This window comes from Drosophila tropicalis, unplaced genomic scaffold (genome assembly GCF_018151085.1).
Source record: "Drosophila tropicalis isolate 14030-0801.00 unplaced genomic scaffold, ASM1815108v1 contig_867, whole genome shotgun sequence".
Classification (NCBI taxonomy): Eukaryota; Metazoa; Arthropoda; class Insecta; order Diptera; family Drosophilidae; genus Drosophila; species Drosophila tropicalis.
This window is the reverse complement of record NW_027173362.1, coordinates 2334593-2351876: the sequence shown is the minus strand read 5'-3', so window position 1 is coordinate 2351876 and position 17284 is coordinate 2334593. Positions and strand designations below refer to the sequence as shown.

The 17284-nt window shown below is 36.6% G+C and overlaps 2 protein-coding genes and 1 long non-coding RNA gene across 6 annotated transcripts; 1 reads left to right on the top strand and 2 right to left on the bottom strand.

The window, feature by feature from the left end:
• Positions 1-260: 260 nt before the first annotated feature.
• LOC137583538 (uncharacterized) lies at positions 261-2732 on the top strand. 4 transcript variants are annotated; one of them, XR_011033421.1, is made up of 4 exons: positions 261-381; positions 758-932; positions 1036-1281; positions 1355-2732. It is a non-coding gene; the product is annotated as an uncharacterized lncRNA (long non-coding RNA). The 4 variants fall into 4 exon arrangements; XR_011033420.1 differs by having other exon boundaries at positions 1036-1572; positions 1650-2732; XR_011033419.1 differs by having other exon boundaries at positions 1036-2732.
• Positions 2698-11079, bottom strand: LOC137583537 (putative metabolite transport protein HI_1104). Its single transcript, XM_068298609.1, is given in 4 exon segments — positions 2698-3146; positions 3209-3938; positions 3940-4554; positions 10720-11079. Coding segments are annotated over 3 exon segments (1629 nt in total). The 5' UTR covers positions 4549-4554; positions 10720-11079; the 3' UTR covers positions 2698-2856.
• Positions 11080-13815: 2736 nt separating this feature from the next.
• On the bottom strand, positions 13816-15563 carry RpL17 (ribosomal protein L17). The gene is made up of 3 exons (XM_068298332.1): positions 15502-15563; positions 15168-15259; positions 13816-14380 (listed from the first exon to the last, which is right to left on the bottom strand). Exons 2-3 carry the CDS (start codon positions 15246-15248, stop codon positions 13901-13903), a joined length of 561 nt encoding a protein of 186 aa, XP_068154433.1. The 5' UTR covers positions 15249-15259; positions 15502-15563; the 3' UTR covers positions 13816-13900.
• Positions 15564-17284: the final 1721 nt, after the last annotated feature.

The window sequence follows — 17284 nt, the reverse complement described above, 5'->3', positions numbered from 1 at the left end:
ATATCAACGTCAAATGCAGGATTCCTTATTTAGAAGTAAACAAAGTAATAAATCCATTTTTATTTGATTAACTAATAGCAATACCAGTGGTTTCATTTATATTAAACACAAAAAATACTTCAAATCTAACATAGCTATTTAATTGGCCTTTTTAAATTTCATTTAACCTTTTCTAGCTTATTTCTGTTGTTGATCTGGCCATATTAGCCCTCAAAGAGCTGGCAACACTGATCCGCAACAGCAACACTATTCACTGTATGTGTGCGTGTGTGCATATGAAGACGTTTCGCCGCGTTTTGTGGTTCTTTGAGGCTATAACTTGCTTAGTTTGGCGTAGGCCAGACAGCTTAACGTAAGGTTTCAGACGCAGTGCTCCTGGAGGTAAATGTTTATTAATTTACCCTTAATTAAATTTGGGTAACGTGTTTTTGTGCTTTACTAATAGTTTTATTCGCAAAGAATTGTTTTCCACTTCTGTTACCATGACATTACACTGTGCATACATACTTACATATGTATGTACTTATGTACATACATGTTGAGATAAGCCCACCCAAGAATACTTTTTAAATGGGTCAAGATATTAACAAAATACGCCGATTTTATCAAAACTAAAATGGAACAAGAATTGTCACACCTTATTCGACCCAGCTTATTTAACAGGATTATATTTACTTTAATTATATTAAATCCTTTTTTCTAAACTTAATAGTTGGTGTGTCGTCTGTTTGTATTTAATTTTTTTTTGTGGTTTCAGGAATGATTTTTACTAATTCCTTAAAGCAGTTTTCAAGGCGACTTTGTTTGAAACTTGTCGTTTTCTTATGTTGCAATCTATAAACAAAAATCAATACGTTGCCAACTGACGATTGGGCCGGAAGGTTTATCACTAAGGACTATTCCAAATGAGCCAGAATTGTACTTCGAATGAAGTAAGTAAGTCGTCTCGCTGACTTTGGTGTAACATGCACCCAGTGAAACAAATATTTTAAATTTTGAAGACCAAATGTATACATTTTACATGTCTCATTATAGCATAAACTACATATCTCACTTACTGTTACAAACACACTCGCACTCAAGCACCGCCACTAGCCTACGGCCAACTCCGGGAGACAATCGTTTTTTTTCTAAATTATGGAGGCGGAAATGGGCGTGGCAAACATTTTAAGTAATCAAAATCTGCGCGAATACTAAACTGTATCTAAGTATCAAATTTAGCGACTTTCACTTTGTTAGTTTTTGAGAAAATCAGTTTTATTTAAATTACGGGGACGAAAGGTAAACACTATTTAAATTCACATACTACACGAGGTTTGGTATGTACCAAATTTGGTGTCGCTGTCTCTTATAGTCTCCAAGATCTAGCCGTTCATACGAACGGACAGACGGACATGGCTAGATCGACTCGGCTGTTGATACTGATCAAGAATATATACACTTTATGGGGTCGGAAAAGCTTTCTTCTGTCTGGCGACTTTAATACACCTTTTCACCCTATGGATGCATGGTATGAAAATCCAAAATGATCGATTATGCATTTGGCTTAATCAAGATACCGATTAATTAATGGTAAGGTTGAATACATTTATTATATCTTAAAACGCGTTATCCCCAAGACGTCCGATCGACGCGGCTTCGTCAACAAGACTCCCGTGTTCTCTCCTTCTGTAGTCGTACCATGATGCTGCCACCGCCAAGTTTCCCGGTTGGTCCCAATTAAGAAGGCTGTGGTCATTAGATTTATCTATAATTCAACTAAATGTGCAAATTATTTTTAATGATTTAAGTAGTATTAGATAACAGCCATTGGACTATATCATTCGGATAGTATACAATCTTAAAAGCAGCTGCCCGACGATGGCTTGGTTGGAAGAGCCGCTTATTGCGACGATATTTTTCACAATTTAACTGGATATAGAGGCGTTCCGCAAAAAATACAGCAAAGTAATGCCAAACCAGAGGGCCAGTTCTAACTTCGACTGCGCCGATGTTTTGTTACTCTTACCTGTGACCGTCAATGTGATAAAGCGTTTTATCCAAAAAGTCTAAATAGATCGGTCTATCTTAGGCTGCAGCAATGTAACAAGATCTTGATCAAATGTGGTACAGTGACATAATGGTAAATTAAACTCACCAATATTAAATTTTATCCGATCCGGCTGAATCCAAAATATACAAACCTTGCATATGTATTTATCGCTAGCAGCAGCTCATTCTCAACTGATATTTAAAACGAAATGGAAATATCATTGGGCAAAGGCTCCAAACCAATATCAAAGAAGGAACTGGAAGAATATATGTATGTATTCTTATTAAGAATGGCATGGCGATTTGGAGGCTGCAGACATTCTGAACACATTTATCCATTCACATTTTAATGAATCTCTTATGAGCTCAACGAAAAGCATATCTCGTTTAAATAATGCTGATGATATATTTATATAGGTACATATATGATATACATATTTAGCTTTGATTAAAAAATGATTTGTGTCATTTTAAAGTCTATTGCGAAAATGACAATCATAAAAGAGTAAAGAAACATTTTTTCTTTTCTTCGTTCGATTGAAGAGTCTTCCACATATGATGACGTAAAATCGTCGTTCCTTTGTGTCGTTGTAACCAGATTCTACTGTACTAGACTAGCGGTTTGCTATACTTATCGCAGCTCAAGAAATAACAAAACAAAATATGTAACTTTATTAATAAATTTTTTGTTTTTATATCGATTCATATTAGTTATTGCCTTACGTGATGAGTATACAACAAATTACACATTTTTTCCGTAAGAGTTATGTGCGCTTAAGACTAAACAAAAAAAATAATGTATAATAATTGCGAACGCTAAAAGGACTACAGTCTGCTGCTCTCAGCGCCATTATGACGCACTGGGGCACTTTGTTGTTGTTGTGACTTGTCGTAACCATTGCTGGACATTTGAAGATGTTGGGGCAGGTGCGAGGGACGACCGTTATTCGAGTGGGGCGGCAGAGTCTCATCAACAGTGAACACGGAGTTATCATGTCCGTGCATGTGACGAGCATTTAGAACATTATCCGGATGGCTTTTTTGTGTATTTTCTTCGGGAGCTTCAGCGGGTTTGCCATCAAGCAGAAACATGGTGATGAAGAACAGAATGGAACCTAAGAGATAGTCGGTTTAGTTATATAAGGATTGCTATAAAAGAAGTATTATATGTACTTACTGATGCCATAGAAGCCGGCATAGAAGATCATGAGTGAACTACGATAACCCAATGATTTTGCCACTGGATCGACTAAAATGGGCAAGTTTCCTCCGATATTGTTCATCACAAATAGGAAAACTCCGATTGTTGAGGATCGAACACGTAGTGGGACAATTTCGACAACAATGGCAAAAACAATACCAAACCACATTTCGGCAAAGAAGTAGCTCAATCCCAATGTAATCATTGCCCACAGGGGGTCAAAGTATACCGAACCGAAGGCGGGTAACGTCGATATCAGCTGACTGAGGGCCAAGACAAAAGCTCTTGATCTGATGCCCATTTTGGCAACAATCTTATCAGAGACAATGCCACCAACTACAACACCCACGCTACCAATACCAATGGTGACAGCGAACAGCCACCAACCCAAATCCACATCGGGGAAATAGATATTATAGTAGAGATCGGCATTATAGGCGAATGTCATGCCTCCACAGTGGCGTATCGAAGCAGCAATCATCAGCATAACCATGGCTGGGTTTTTGATCACCTGCCACAGGCTAATGGGCTTTCCACTTGCCGTCGTTTGGCGATCACCCTCACCAATGGCCTTGCGTTCGGGCTCCTTCAAAGTGGTTCCTGTCAATGCGGCTATGATTACCGTAATAATGCCAGCACCCAAATAGCAAACACGCCAGCCCAAATTCCAAAAATTCAATTTGGTAATATAACGCCCGACGGGAAAGGGCGATTCCATATCCACCGTAAATACCCCAATTGAAAATAGCCATTACCAAAGCACGCTTATCCTCAGGGAATATGTCAGACATAATGCCAGTGGCCAGTGGGTTGCAGCCCGATTCGCCGGCAGCCATTACCATCCGAAGCAAAACCAATTGCCAATATTCCTTCACAGTGCCCTGCAAGATAATCGCAATGCCAAAGATCACCGTGCAAACGGTTAGCATTTTCACGCGATTATATTTATCGGCCGCAAAGCCCATGAACACTCCGGCAATGGTAAAGATCAAAATAAATGTGGGACCAGCCAATATCTGGTAATCGATGCCCAGACCATTGTAGTTCCATTCACAGTACGTGGTCCCATTAAATTCCAGGGCTTGACAACTGGTCTCATTCGCCACCGCCGAACACTGAGTGGTTAGCTGATCCCGTGTAAACATACTTGTATTTTGTTGGCACGAAATATCTCCATAGTCCAGTTCTATAGCTGTCTGTTTTGAGGTAACGCCAATCAGATAATGTCCCAATTCACCCAGAACATAGCCAATGGTGAGTATAGCCAATACGTAGCTGCTATAAAAGCCGCTCAGCTTCTCCAGTATGGGTATCATAGTGGACTGGAAAATAAGACCAAAAAGAAATTACAACCATCAATTTGAGCAATATTGCAACAATAACATTCAGATAACCAGTACAAATGAAACGAACTAATTGTGGTTTGGAAAATTAAACTATGTACGAGTATCAGTTCTACATTCAACTGCATGCAATCAATCAAAGATGTGCCCCCACGTGGGTAACAAGCCAAACAATTATATTCAACTCTGAGGCGAGACATAATGACAAATAATCTGCGAGAATTTCTTAATTAATGGCTCGTATTTGCCTCCCGTGTATCGCATTGTATCGCAGCAAACACGAACACCTGCATAATGAAATGACCAAAAAGTTCTCCTCTGTTATCGTGACTAAAATAATAATAAAGCCATAATGGTCATTCGTTTGTTCTCTGATCACAGGAATGAAGAACAAAGAATTCTTTCCATACTATTTCTCCATACTATATGTCCAATTATTTAAACTTATTGATATAGAACATGGTACTAATTTAGTCTCAATGAATTATTATGAAAGCTTTTCTTATATATTTAACGATCTATGTTTGAGGTAAAGATAAACTCGACTCAAAAGACAAATTACTCTATAAATGGGCAAATCGCTTGTCGATCGGTTTAAACTTTAAAGAGAATGGCAAAGGCATAGAGCGGAAATCACCTTTAAACTGCTTTGGTTCTGATATTTTAACCACATGTGTTTGGTGTATGTATCTCTTTTTCGCCAAAAAACAAAAAAAGAAAAGAAAAGAAAAAAATCGCCATTAAGCCAACTATGTACAGACATTATAATAATCATTGTCTTGACTAACTGACAGGCCAGCGAACCAGCTATAGCCTCGCACACACACACACACTCCGAGAATTTCCCTTAATCAATCAAGTTAATTTATTTTTGCTGTTTCTGCCTATGTCTTTACACTTTGCTGGATTTTTATTATTTTTTTTTTTTTTTGGTTGCTTTGGCTTTTTGGGTTTACTCTCGTCAAGGTCAGGCTTTTTTTCTAATTCTGATTTTAACATTTACTGACATGTTATTTGCCTTTGTCCAAAGTAGAATTCAGATATTCCATTCTTTGCAAGAATGCGGATACCGTCAGTTAAATGTTCATAAATATATTTTTTTGGATTAAATAATACAAAATGTTTTTATTTATTTTTTTTTTTTTTTTGAAATTTTTACAATGAATTTGTTTTTGATTTCCGAGTTTTGTTTCGATAGACAAATGCAATTTTCATAATAATGGAGAACACTAATACTATTATTCTCTCGAAAAAATGAGCATCTTGGCCTTGATTTTGATGAAGCCAAATCGAAATCTACATCAACATTTGGTTTGCTATTGTGTCGATGTGTGACACGTGTCGTATACGCAATGTCAGATGTGTGTTTAGATCGGTAGCAGCTTATGCAGATTTGCCGCTGGTCGTCGATATGAAGTGACATTTAACGGGGCATTATGTCAGATTATGTCGGAATCAAATGGTCTAATATAACCCTGACATTGAGTATAAGTATTTTGTTATAGTGTGAAGATGAAACAATTGCTTTTTATTACTTTTGATTTCAAAGTTGGCATGAAGCCTGGAGCAACGTGAGATCTTAATTAACAATTTCACTATGGAATTAGTTTTTTGTAAGATATGCGTATCAATGAGTTTGAACTTCATATATGTACATACATATGTATCCGGTAAATAAACTTCGCACTTTTGCAATCTAAAAACAAACATGTGACATATCTGCAAGCTTTTTTATTTAGCACAATTAAAAATACTAATCGAGACATAGGTACAACTGGCCAAAGAATTGCACTAAAACCAAAGTTGGATCAATGTGGTCAATTCGATGAGGTAGATCACTCATTCACTTGGTCATTGACTCAGTTGTTCACTGGTTGACTGACTGACAACAGGAAATAGCTAAGATTTTGTGATAATGCTCACCAATCTGAAAAGTAGGGAATATAAACAAAGGAAAGGATCAACCGACAATGAGTCAGTGAGCAAATGAGTAAAGGAACTTAAGATTGAATGAGTAACTAAACAAACGAGTGAGTCAAAAAAGAATAATATGTTCACTCACTCAACAAAGGGAGTTGCTAACTCATAAGCAATCCATTACTAATTAAAACCAATAACTTTGGTCTATGTCTTAACAATATTATTATCTTTCTACATAGATGAACAGTTAACACGCGATCTTTTAATTAGGCCTAGACATTTAGTTAAATGGCTGCTAATTGTTAAGAATTTTTATGGCTGAGACATCTGGTTAATTTGTTAAATTTATGAAACATTTATGCATAGTTTTTATTAAACAAAAAAAAAAAAAAAAAAAAGAGACAAATTGAAAATGAAATAACGCCACCTGGGAGTCTCTAATACTATGTATGTCGGCTTCTGTTAGTCTCACAATCAGCACTTGGCATTGTGTGTCTATTTGCATCTTGATGGCGGTGTCATATTGCCAGTTTGCCCCACCCACCCCCTTTCAACACCCAGCCAATTGATATAATTGCAGCTTTTGACTTAGCAATGGCTAAGTAGCCACGTTAGCCTTGACTGCGGTTACAACGGCTAAAGTCGAGGCAAAGTTGAGATGGCGGCGACAAGTCCAGCAATTGAATTAATCAATACCAAAAAAGTCTATTACCAAAGCGCTTGACAACAACATGAAGATGACCGTTTGAGATATCAAACCAAATAAATATCTAACACTAGAAATGTTTACTCCAATCTCAGGGCACACCCATACTTAATAGCATTCTCGTAGTTTGTGGGCAAGATCATAATGCGGTCAGCCAAGCGTTTCTCAAGTGAATGCAACAACAACAACAACAACGAAAACGGCTGGGCTAAGTTGTCACGAATTTGCATTCTAAATCCATTTTTGAAGAGAGTATTAAAATATGTGCTAGCTACCAAAATGTTATGGCAATGAATTCAACTTGGATCGACAATTAAATTCAAAACTATAACTATTTGTGTAAGTTTTATTGATTTTTGACTTAATGTATTATAATCATATTAAGGTCTATTGTTTCAATAAAAGAAAAAAAAAAAACATTATTTAACGGCTCAATGATTTCAATGAGGCAAAGTACTAGCACGAACACAAAGTGCATATACTAAAAACAAAGTTTAAGTATCCACATAGCTACATCATACATACATATATGTACATGGATAATTCCATCTAGGAGGTACACCTGAGACCTTGCCGAAGAAAGCGAAAGCTCAAGACACATTAAGCTAGAGAGAAACCTAAATCATGTCACGCACTGGTCCGGTTGACAACCATTGCGATTGCGCGACTACATCAACTGACATTGAACTAGTAAATGCGATCTTATATCACGATCTTAGACATATGCATATGTATGTGTGTGTGTGTGTATATATAAATATCAACATATTGACGGATGTAATGCAAGGCTAGTAATGTCATAAAACTAATTTAAGGCCCGCTGACTAAGCCTTGAAATGATTTATGTTCAGACATTTATTCTTCTTTCCTACCCACAAGTTGGGAATACAATAAAGTCCAGCGGGAAATTTTTGTTCTGTCATTAAAAATGGTTTCGCCAATTGTGAATAAGGTGATCTATCTATAGGCCACACTGGCATCTGGCCATCTGGGCTAGCAAACACTCAATTTGAATTTGAAATACAAAATTCAGAAAGTCGTGGCCACGTGTCGGTATCGATCAATTGCCCGACATCAAATGGCTTATACCATAGACGTAGACGTAGACGTTTTGCATAAATTAAAAGGTATAACTATTTACCTACTAAACGAAACAAAACAAGACAAGACCGCAAAATCTAAGCGACTATACTAAAAGTTGCCTATCATCATTGAAATGTCTCGTCTCATCTCATTTTGTCTCGTCTCGCCCCTATGCGGTTGAGATTCTAAAAAAAAAAAAAAAAAAAAAAAAACTTGACCGGGTGTATAACCCGAATTACAGGTAATTACGTCAACAATAGCGAATGCAAATCAAGTTGATTGCGCGCGTTTCGATGCGCTATCGATAGAACAATTTGAAGATATCATAACAAAATAGTATAAGCCTGGTCAGTCAGTGGCTTAAGAGCTGTGGAATCGTTCCAACGTTCCAAGAATGACTTGGAAAATATTCCATGTCACTTGATTATGTGATACAATATCAATATGTAATACCCTTTCTCTTTCAATTATCATGTAATTACTCAAGTTTAAGTACTGCCATCACTTTATAAATTACTCATAAATATCAAAAGATTTCTCTGTCTCTCTCTCTCTCTCTCTCCCATGTCTATATGAAGATATATATGACCACATATCTTAAACACTAATTAACAACGCATAATTAGAGTGAACGTGGTCGAGCTGGATAATTACCCGATGCAGCTGGTTGCTGTCTCAACTGAGATAGGAAATTACCGAATCAATTTTAATTAGTAATGATCTTTAAATAAGAATCAGCTGGAAGGATGAATAAGTACTTTTGCAGGAATAAAGTGACATTCACTTCTCTTACATAGTCATATTATTACATACATACATATATGTTTATATATGTATGTATGTATTTACCTATACCTTTTCTAGAAATTAATCAGAATGGAATTTTTCAAATTGAATGTCTCTCAAGTTTGACTTTTGCAATTGCTAATGAATTTTTAGTTTTCCATAATAATATGTATTAGAATACAATCCAGGGAGACAGAGACTATCTTCGTGACTATTCCAAGCAGATGGCTTGGTGGAAAGGGGGTGGGGAGGGAGCTATAACAACAGGTGGCTGGCAACTTTGTTGCCAACGTAACGCCCACCTGCAGAGATATTTGATTCGAATATACCTTGAACCCCTAAGGAAATGATCGGGTATATTGAGTTTATTGAACTGAATCGTTTCCCTATGGACATTACGATTATCCTTAGTAACTAATGGATATCAATGACATCTACCTATATCGGATATAGAGATAATCCTATAAAAAAAATGTTTTTTTTTTCTTCGAATCGCTTTTAATCGAACTTGTTTACAGGGTACCCTTGATATTGGCATCTCAATTTTGAATTTTTTTGTGTCTCTTATTTATTTTATGTGAGAACAAGTTAAAGTTGTTGTCTAAATACGAAAATTAATCTTTAATTAAATGTTGCTTGCAAATTCGTTTACGATAATGCATAATTTATATAACAGATGTTTTTGGGACTTTTTTTGGGACCAATGTTTGAAATTTCAAACTCATGACTCGTTACGTTTTCTAACTTGTTTTGATTTTTTTGTCTGTAAATATTAAATGCTTTATTTCTCACTTAATATGACTTGTCCAGAGTTAGTACAAGGGTGGAAAAAGTTCCGGACTACGAATGTTTTTTTCCCACGATGAGTGGCTTAGTTTTTTACGTTTTTGTGATTCATTTGGTATTCATAATGAAACAGTAATGGGTTGTTTCACATCTTCATAATTTGGTTGGGCTTTTCCCCTTAAATGATGTGTTCTTATCATGAGCCATGAATATATCTATATATATATGTATATATTTATATATAGGTAGGTATGTATGTATCATTTTCTGCCTGATTAGATATACTGTGCACCTCAAGCATCTGCTCTGTTTTTGTCTTTGTCGATCTCTATCACTCTCTCCCTTTTCCTCTTCCTGTCCTGACTTGATTTATAACTAATTTGTTGACAAAATTTGTTTTGCAAACCCTAAACATTGTGTAAATATTGAAAATAGTCAGTTTTGAAAGGTTTGGTAAATTGAAGTTTCACTTTTTCACTATTGATATTTACGAATAGTGCAAACAAATAACTATTTATGTATTTATCAATTATGTATATGGCAAAATTACTAATGTGATATATGTATTTTTAAATATTTTCAGAATCTAGAGCTGGCCACTACTTTTATAGTTTGTTAAGCTAACTAAAAAATTAAAAATAATATACTTATGATATTTTCTAATGATCTTCTAAAGGGATTTAACTTTTATGACTTGCTTTTATACAAATTTCGATAGCCTTAAGTTGTCCTACAAAGTTCTTTTTAAAATTTATCCTTTATCCTTTTGCAGTAAAATTGTACAATTTTTTAAATAAAGATCTAGAAAGTCTAAATATAAAATGTAAGTAGTTTTTTATTTCATACGTTTTCACTTCACTTACTCGAACAATTTACACACTGACACTGAAAGAATTTGTATATTGATTCCCTTGAATCAATTTGGATATATTTGTGTTGTTATTTTTTATCTTTTGGTGTTTTTTTTTTCTCCTTCCTTAATTGACTATTCCCGCTCTTGGGATGTCAATATTGTAGTTCGTTCACAAGTTTCAATTAGCCAATGTCAATTATATATACACATTGAGATCAGATAACGACACAACGATCTTCGATGACAACAAAACGAAAACGAAAAAAAAAAAACAATCACGATATACTAAGAATAAGAAATCAAACTTTTTAGGTTTCTTTGAGTTCTTTTCTATTGTGTATTGAGCCAACACAATTACCACCAACCGGCTGGGTTTTGCAAACAGAACTGAAACACGGCTCCATCCAACATGGTCTTAAAAAGGAAACCGAACGCTCAAAACAACGCCACAAACAATAAGAAAAGATCGGAAAACGAAAGAAAGCCGAGCCGAGCCCAGTCCGGTCGATCGGTTGGCTCTGAGAGCAAAACCGCTGCCGTCTTCGGAGTGGCTTTTGTGTGGGGGCGCTCGCCCCAAACAATATGGGTGATACCCTCTCAAAGATGAGGCATATGGCTGCACTTGTGATCTCTGTCTCTCCTTCTCTCTGGTTCCCTTATCTTGCCCGGGTTTTTATTAACTTTTCTTGTACTTGGCATTGGCATTGGCTAAAAATATTTTTCATGGCTCAGAACAAAGAGATTGGAAGCTGAGTCGCGCCTCCTTTTTTGTTTTTGGGATCGCTGCGGCTTTTTTTTGATATCGGTTGACAAATATGTATGTCCACCATATGCAGGTGCAAAGATCTTGTCATACCAATTTAAAGTAAATTATTGTTTTGCCATTTCAAAAAGGGTTCGGAATTCTACACACACGCACACACATAAATCTTAATAATTTTGTTTTCAGATTTGTCTCTAGAGATACATCACAGAGAGAGAGAGAGAGAGATGCGACCTAGGCGGATTGTAAACAATAAACGATTCATCGTAGAAAACCAGTTGGATCTACTTACATATATGTCTGTATATAAAAGATACGCAAAATAATAGGTACAAATACCTACATACGTACGTACATGTAGATATGTTTGCAGGTAGTTCCTCACTTCAAAAACCATCGGGCCTATGATTAGCTGTTTTCAATACCCTCTCAAATCAAGGGCTATTCCGACGACTTGATTTGGTCAAAACAAACAAGAATTTTAGCCAGTTCTTTGGTTGCTAAAGCCAAAAAGCAGATACACATGCAGAATATGGGAACGATCGTTCTTACTTACATATGTACATACTATACATTTGTATGTGCATACATCTTACATATGTAAGTATGTACATTTTGAGTGCCAAAAGGAACAGCAACTCCCTTTTTCCCCTTTTGCTTTTTGGCTTGATGATGGCTCCTTCTTTCGCGGAATTCATTAAAATAAAAAGCCAGTTCTTTCTCAGGACGGAAACCAAAAACCAGAGGACCTACAAAAACAGAGAGAGAGAGAGAAAGAGAGGGAGATGCTAGTGACTTGCAATTTTGGGGGGATTTTTTGTGGAGTAGAAGGAAAGCCCGGTCTGTGCGTGCGTTAAATTGGCCAACACATACTTACATACATAGATATGCATGAATATCTGACTCATTTGGAGTTCATTGGGAGTGAGAGAGGTGGGTTGAGGGGAATATTGCAGATAGCATCCCCCACTGCCCCCGTAACAGAGACAATGAAAAACCAGTTTTGATGGTGATTTTTGTTTTTGAAAGACAAGATTTTTGTTTTGCAGGTGTTTTCGGGTGATTTTTATTTTCCATGCTAATTTGTGGGTCCAAACCTTTTTTGTGACGTCAGTAAATGGCATTAGAAGTGGAGGGCGGCGCAAGAGCATTTGGCGTGGGCGGTCGGCTGGTCGGTGGTGTCGATGTTCTGGTTGAACGCTTACAGTCATGTTGCAAAGTTGCAAGCGATTTTCAAGGCAACCATCGGTTGGCAGCTCCAGTTAAGTGCCTTTTGTGGAAGCGGAAACCTTGGTAAAAAGTAAGGTATATAACAATTTTCGGACCACGTGTCGACAGTTGCCAGTTCTCTGACATTTGACCCCCGCCACACACACACACACTCCATCAGAGTTTAGACGGAAAAAAAATAATTTAATGGAAATGCACCTGGAATTATTTGGCATGAATCATGACGTTAAATTTTGAATATGCCTTAAATATACACAAATGAGCGTATTTGAAAATATTCTTAAAGAAGTCGCACATTATTGCTGGGGGCGCGGGTCGGCAGAGGGGTACAACATATGGCAACATCCTCAACCGGTTCAAAGATCTGGCAAAGGTTCGCTTCTCTTTCTGGTCAATTAGTACCGATTTGGGGTACGGTTTTTAAATAATGACTAACTTTATCAATGTAAAAATAACTTCGCACCTTTGCAAATTCACAATTTTAATAAAGTTGACTATTAATAGAAATAAGTGCATCCGAAAAAACATTCCTCATAATTTAAAGTACTTACTCTAGGCGGATTTCTACTCCACTTGGGCACTTATTATTAAAATATTTAGTGTTATTAAATTTTGAAGCGTACAAAAATCGGCTTTACAAACGCTATTGCCAACCAAATAGTTTATATGCCTTTTTAAATGTAATCGTTTAATAGAAAAATTTAAATTATTAAAAATATCCGTTGGATGCCGCCTAATGTATGCCATGTATGTTATCTACTTTTCATGCTCAGCCTAAAAGACAGCTACACTTTATGTAGAACTCTGCGAATAATCGCACGTTTTAAATTTTTTAGCTAATTGGCTTTGGCAGAAAAAGTTGGTATCGATTTCGTGTTTAATTTTTAACGCTACCACTAATATAGGATAGGCAGAGACGTTTATTTCAGGAAAGATACTTTCCAGAACCAATATTTTCAAATTTAAATATAACATTTATTGCGTTTAAAGAAAACGCTCGTCGCATTTGTGTTAATCCTTATTCTCCTAATCTCCTTCTTCGCCCAACGTATACATTTTCAAAAACTTTCTTTTTGGAAATTATATTTAAAAAAAAAAAAAAAGAGATGATGGTTTTGTTTTAGTTTTTTTTTGTTGACACATCAGCGCTTTGGGGCCCCCACAGGACACGCCAAAACACATAATATATTAAAAAATTTTATTCAGAACGCAACATCTTCTCCTTCTGGCGCTGCAGCTTCTTCTTGGAGAGCTTCTTCTTTGTCGGCTCATCATCAGTTGTCTTTGAGACGACCTCCTCCTTCTCGGTGAGGATGACCTCAACGTGGCATGGCGATGACATGTAGGGATTGATGCGACCATGGGCACGGTATGTACGACGACGCAGGCACTGAGCTCGATTCACCTGGATGTGGTCGACAACTAGACGATCGACATCGAGTCCCTTGTAGTCAGCATTGGCCTCTGCGTTGCGCAGCAACTGCAACAGGAATTCGGCCGATTTCTTGGGCCAACGACCCTGTGTGGTCTTCCATTGCTTGGCCTGGGCGCAACGACCAACGCCACCATTAAAACGGCGGAATGGAACGCATTCCTTCTGATCGACAACAGCCTTGAGGAAACGCTGGGCACGACGCAGGGGCATACGCTTAATAGCCTGGGCGGTCTCGTGTGTATTCTGCAAAAGACGAAATGTACTTGAGTATATGCATAACATGCCTCATCGGTGGTTGAAATATGTATGTTACAAACTTTTAAAATATACAAACTCTTTGAAATACTTTCTCCATATTCTTCTACTTTTCTTCACTGAATTTAGTTGTTTTAAATCTGACTAATAATAATATTTGTGCCATAGCTCAGGTAGAGACGCGAGCATTAAACAAGCTCAATACGCCGCTGTTTTAGCAGTGACTGAGTTTTACTTTTTGGGCACAAGTTTTAACAATGAAAGCATACAAGAACGCAACCACTTATAATTGTTTGTGCCCTACAACTAACTATTATAATAGAAACTTTTAAGGTTATATCTTCGTAACATTAATCCAGCAATATAGAATAAACGTATACCCAGCTACAGGTAGAGACTCGCGCATTGAAAGAGCAGCTGGCCGCTGTTTTAACTGGGCTTTTTGATTTTTGCTTTTGGCACGCAATTGGCCATCAAATGATTTAGGAACAGAAATCATTTTGGTTTAATTTGCGTGCCGTAGTTGAAACAAATAGGAAATTGTAGACAAATTTTGAGGAAGAGAGCAGTCATGTCTTTTGATTGAACTGCACTCAGCTGATAATATTGACCAACATAGTTTCCTCTAGCAGCATTGCAAAAGTGAACTCTTCATGTTATCGAGGAGAGGACACTGATTTTTAAACTGCCTCCACTAATTATATTTAGCATCCATGTACATATATATACATAACTTCCGCAACAACAACAACCGGCGGCGTTCTATTATCCTCACCTTGAAATGCACACGTAGATTTGGTCCGCGCGCCTTGCACGATTTGGTGGCGTTATCTGGCTCACGTGAGTAACGGCCCATGGTTAATATATCTGCAATAATACATAGCAACTATTAGAATCACTTTAACTTTGGAAAACAGAAAAAAAAAAACATTTGAACACGGCGATTTCTCTAGCATTGGTAGTCTTTTGTATTGGAGTTCGCTTAGAAATCTTTCATTATCCATACAGAGCAATATCTTTGCTCTTATATTTCACTTGTTTTGTGTTATAAACAGTTTACTTTCAATACGATGTTTATAAATTATTTCACAGAAAAAAAATATCACTACCTCCTTGGTCGTAAGCGAAACCGGAAAAGAACCTTTGACAGTTCAACGGTGCTCAGGCTTGATTATAGATAAATGCAGAGTTGCCTTGCGGTGAATATCGACATTGCAGAGGGCGCCACTGTGGACGGACAATCGGTAATAGTCCTAAGGGTGCGAGTAATAGTGCTAAGGGTGCGAGTAATAGTCCTAAGGGTGAGAGTAGTAGAGTAATAGTCCTAAGGGTTCGAGGGTGATTATGTTCGGCTAGTCGCAATAATAAAGGGGTTTCCATTTTATATTCTTTCCTCTATAAATTGCTTACGAGTGGCGTCCACTTGGTCATTTAAGCTAATGTTGATTCGTTTCGTTTAGTAGTTATAGCAGTTGCTTCCCCACAATTTTTTATTACAGAATTTCTGATTTGATTTGATACACTTACAATGCAAATTAATTGAATTAATTCAATTTGGGTAGAGAAATTTAGATTTTTTTTTTTTGCGTCTACTTTGCTTTTCATTATTTTTGATATGTAAATATTTGCCTATAAATATCTCTGTCTCGCTCAGGCCATAAACAAAAAAAGGGAAAATCTAAGCTGATCTTGTTATTCGAGAGGGAGGTGGGGATCAAATCTAATTTACATGACCATCACTAGTATTATCTGGTCCATTGTATTATAATCATCATCATCATTATCATCGTCATCATCACCATCATCATCGTCATGATCATCCTGATCATCATCATGCTGACCTCTGGCCCCGCCCAATGCCTCCCCTTTGCCCTGGGCTGTTGCTACTGCCACTGCTACTGCTGATGCTGCTGGCGAGTTCAGTGGTTGGCGCTTCCTAAGTGGATGACACTCAAGCTCATTGAGCGAGCTCCCCATTGTATGTCTATGGGAAAGAGGGCATATGGAGAGGAGATGCTATGGCTATACGGCTATGGAGATGGGGGCCCAGTGCACCTAGCCGCTTAGTAGTAAACATAATACAACAACAAAAGCTACGAATGAGAATTTGAGCAACAATGCGAAATATTTGAATTTGAATTTGATTTTATTTTTTTCATTTTTTTTTCGTTCTTTCTCTTGCTTTGCGCTTTGTTGTTGTTGTTCGCTTCACGTTTTCAATTTTTGCGCGCAGTTTTAAAGTTCAAGCCGCGACATTAACACACGAAATTTGAAATTATCCGACATATCGACAAAAAAAAAAATAAAATAGCCAAAAAAAAATAAAATAAAATTGAACAAAACGGAAAAAATCAAGCAAAGCCCGTATGAGAAAATTTTACGTCAGTTATTGGAGCGTGAAAATTGCAATTTTTAAATGCTAGCCACATTTGATACTTTATCTATGCGAACTGCAACAACATCAACAGCAACAATAAGACAACAAAAAGTTCCAATCAACCCATAAAAAAAAAAAATACAAAACTGAAAACGTCTAAAAAAAAAAGAAAATAATACTACGAAAAAATCCAAAAAGGGAATTTACAAAAGTTTTAAATGTAAATCTAAATATAAATCTAATATATGTACATATAAAACAGCTAATGTAAAACATAAACAAGAAAAAAAGAAAACAAGAAGAAAAACACACGAAATATTAAATGACTTGCACATAAAATGTCCAACCAATGTGAACATATTGAAGTCAAACCAATTATATAGTTCTAAAGGTACATATAGGCTATGTTTTTTAGATATATATGTATATACATATATTACAAAGTGTCATTGGGATTGGCAACCCTGAACTCAAACTGAACTGGACTACGAATCAAATTGCGTTATCGATAATTT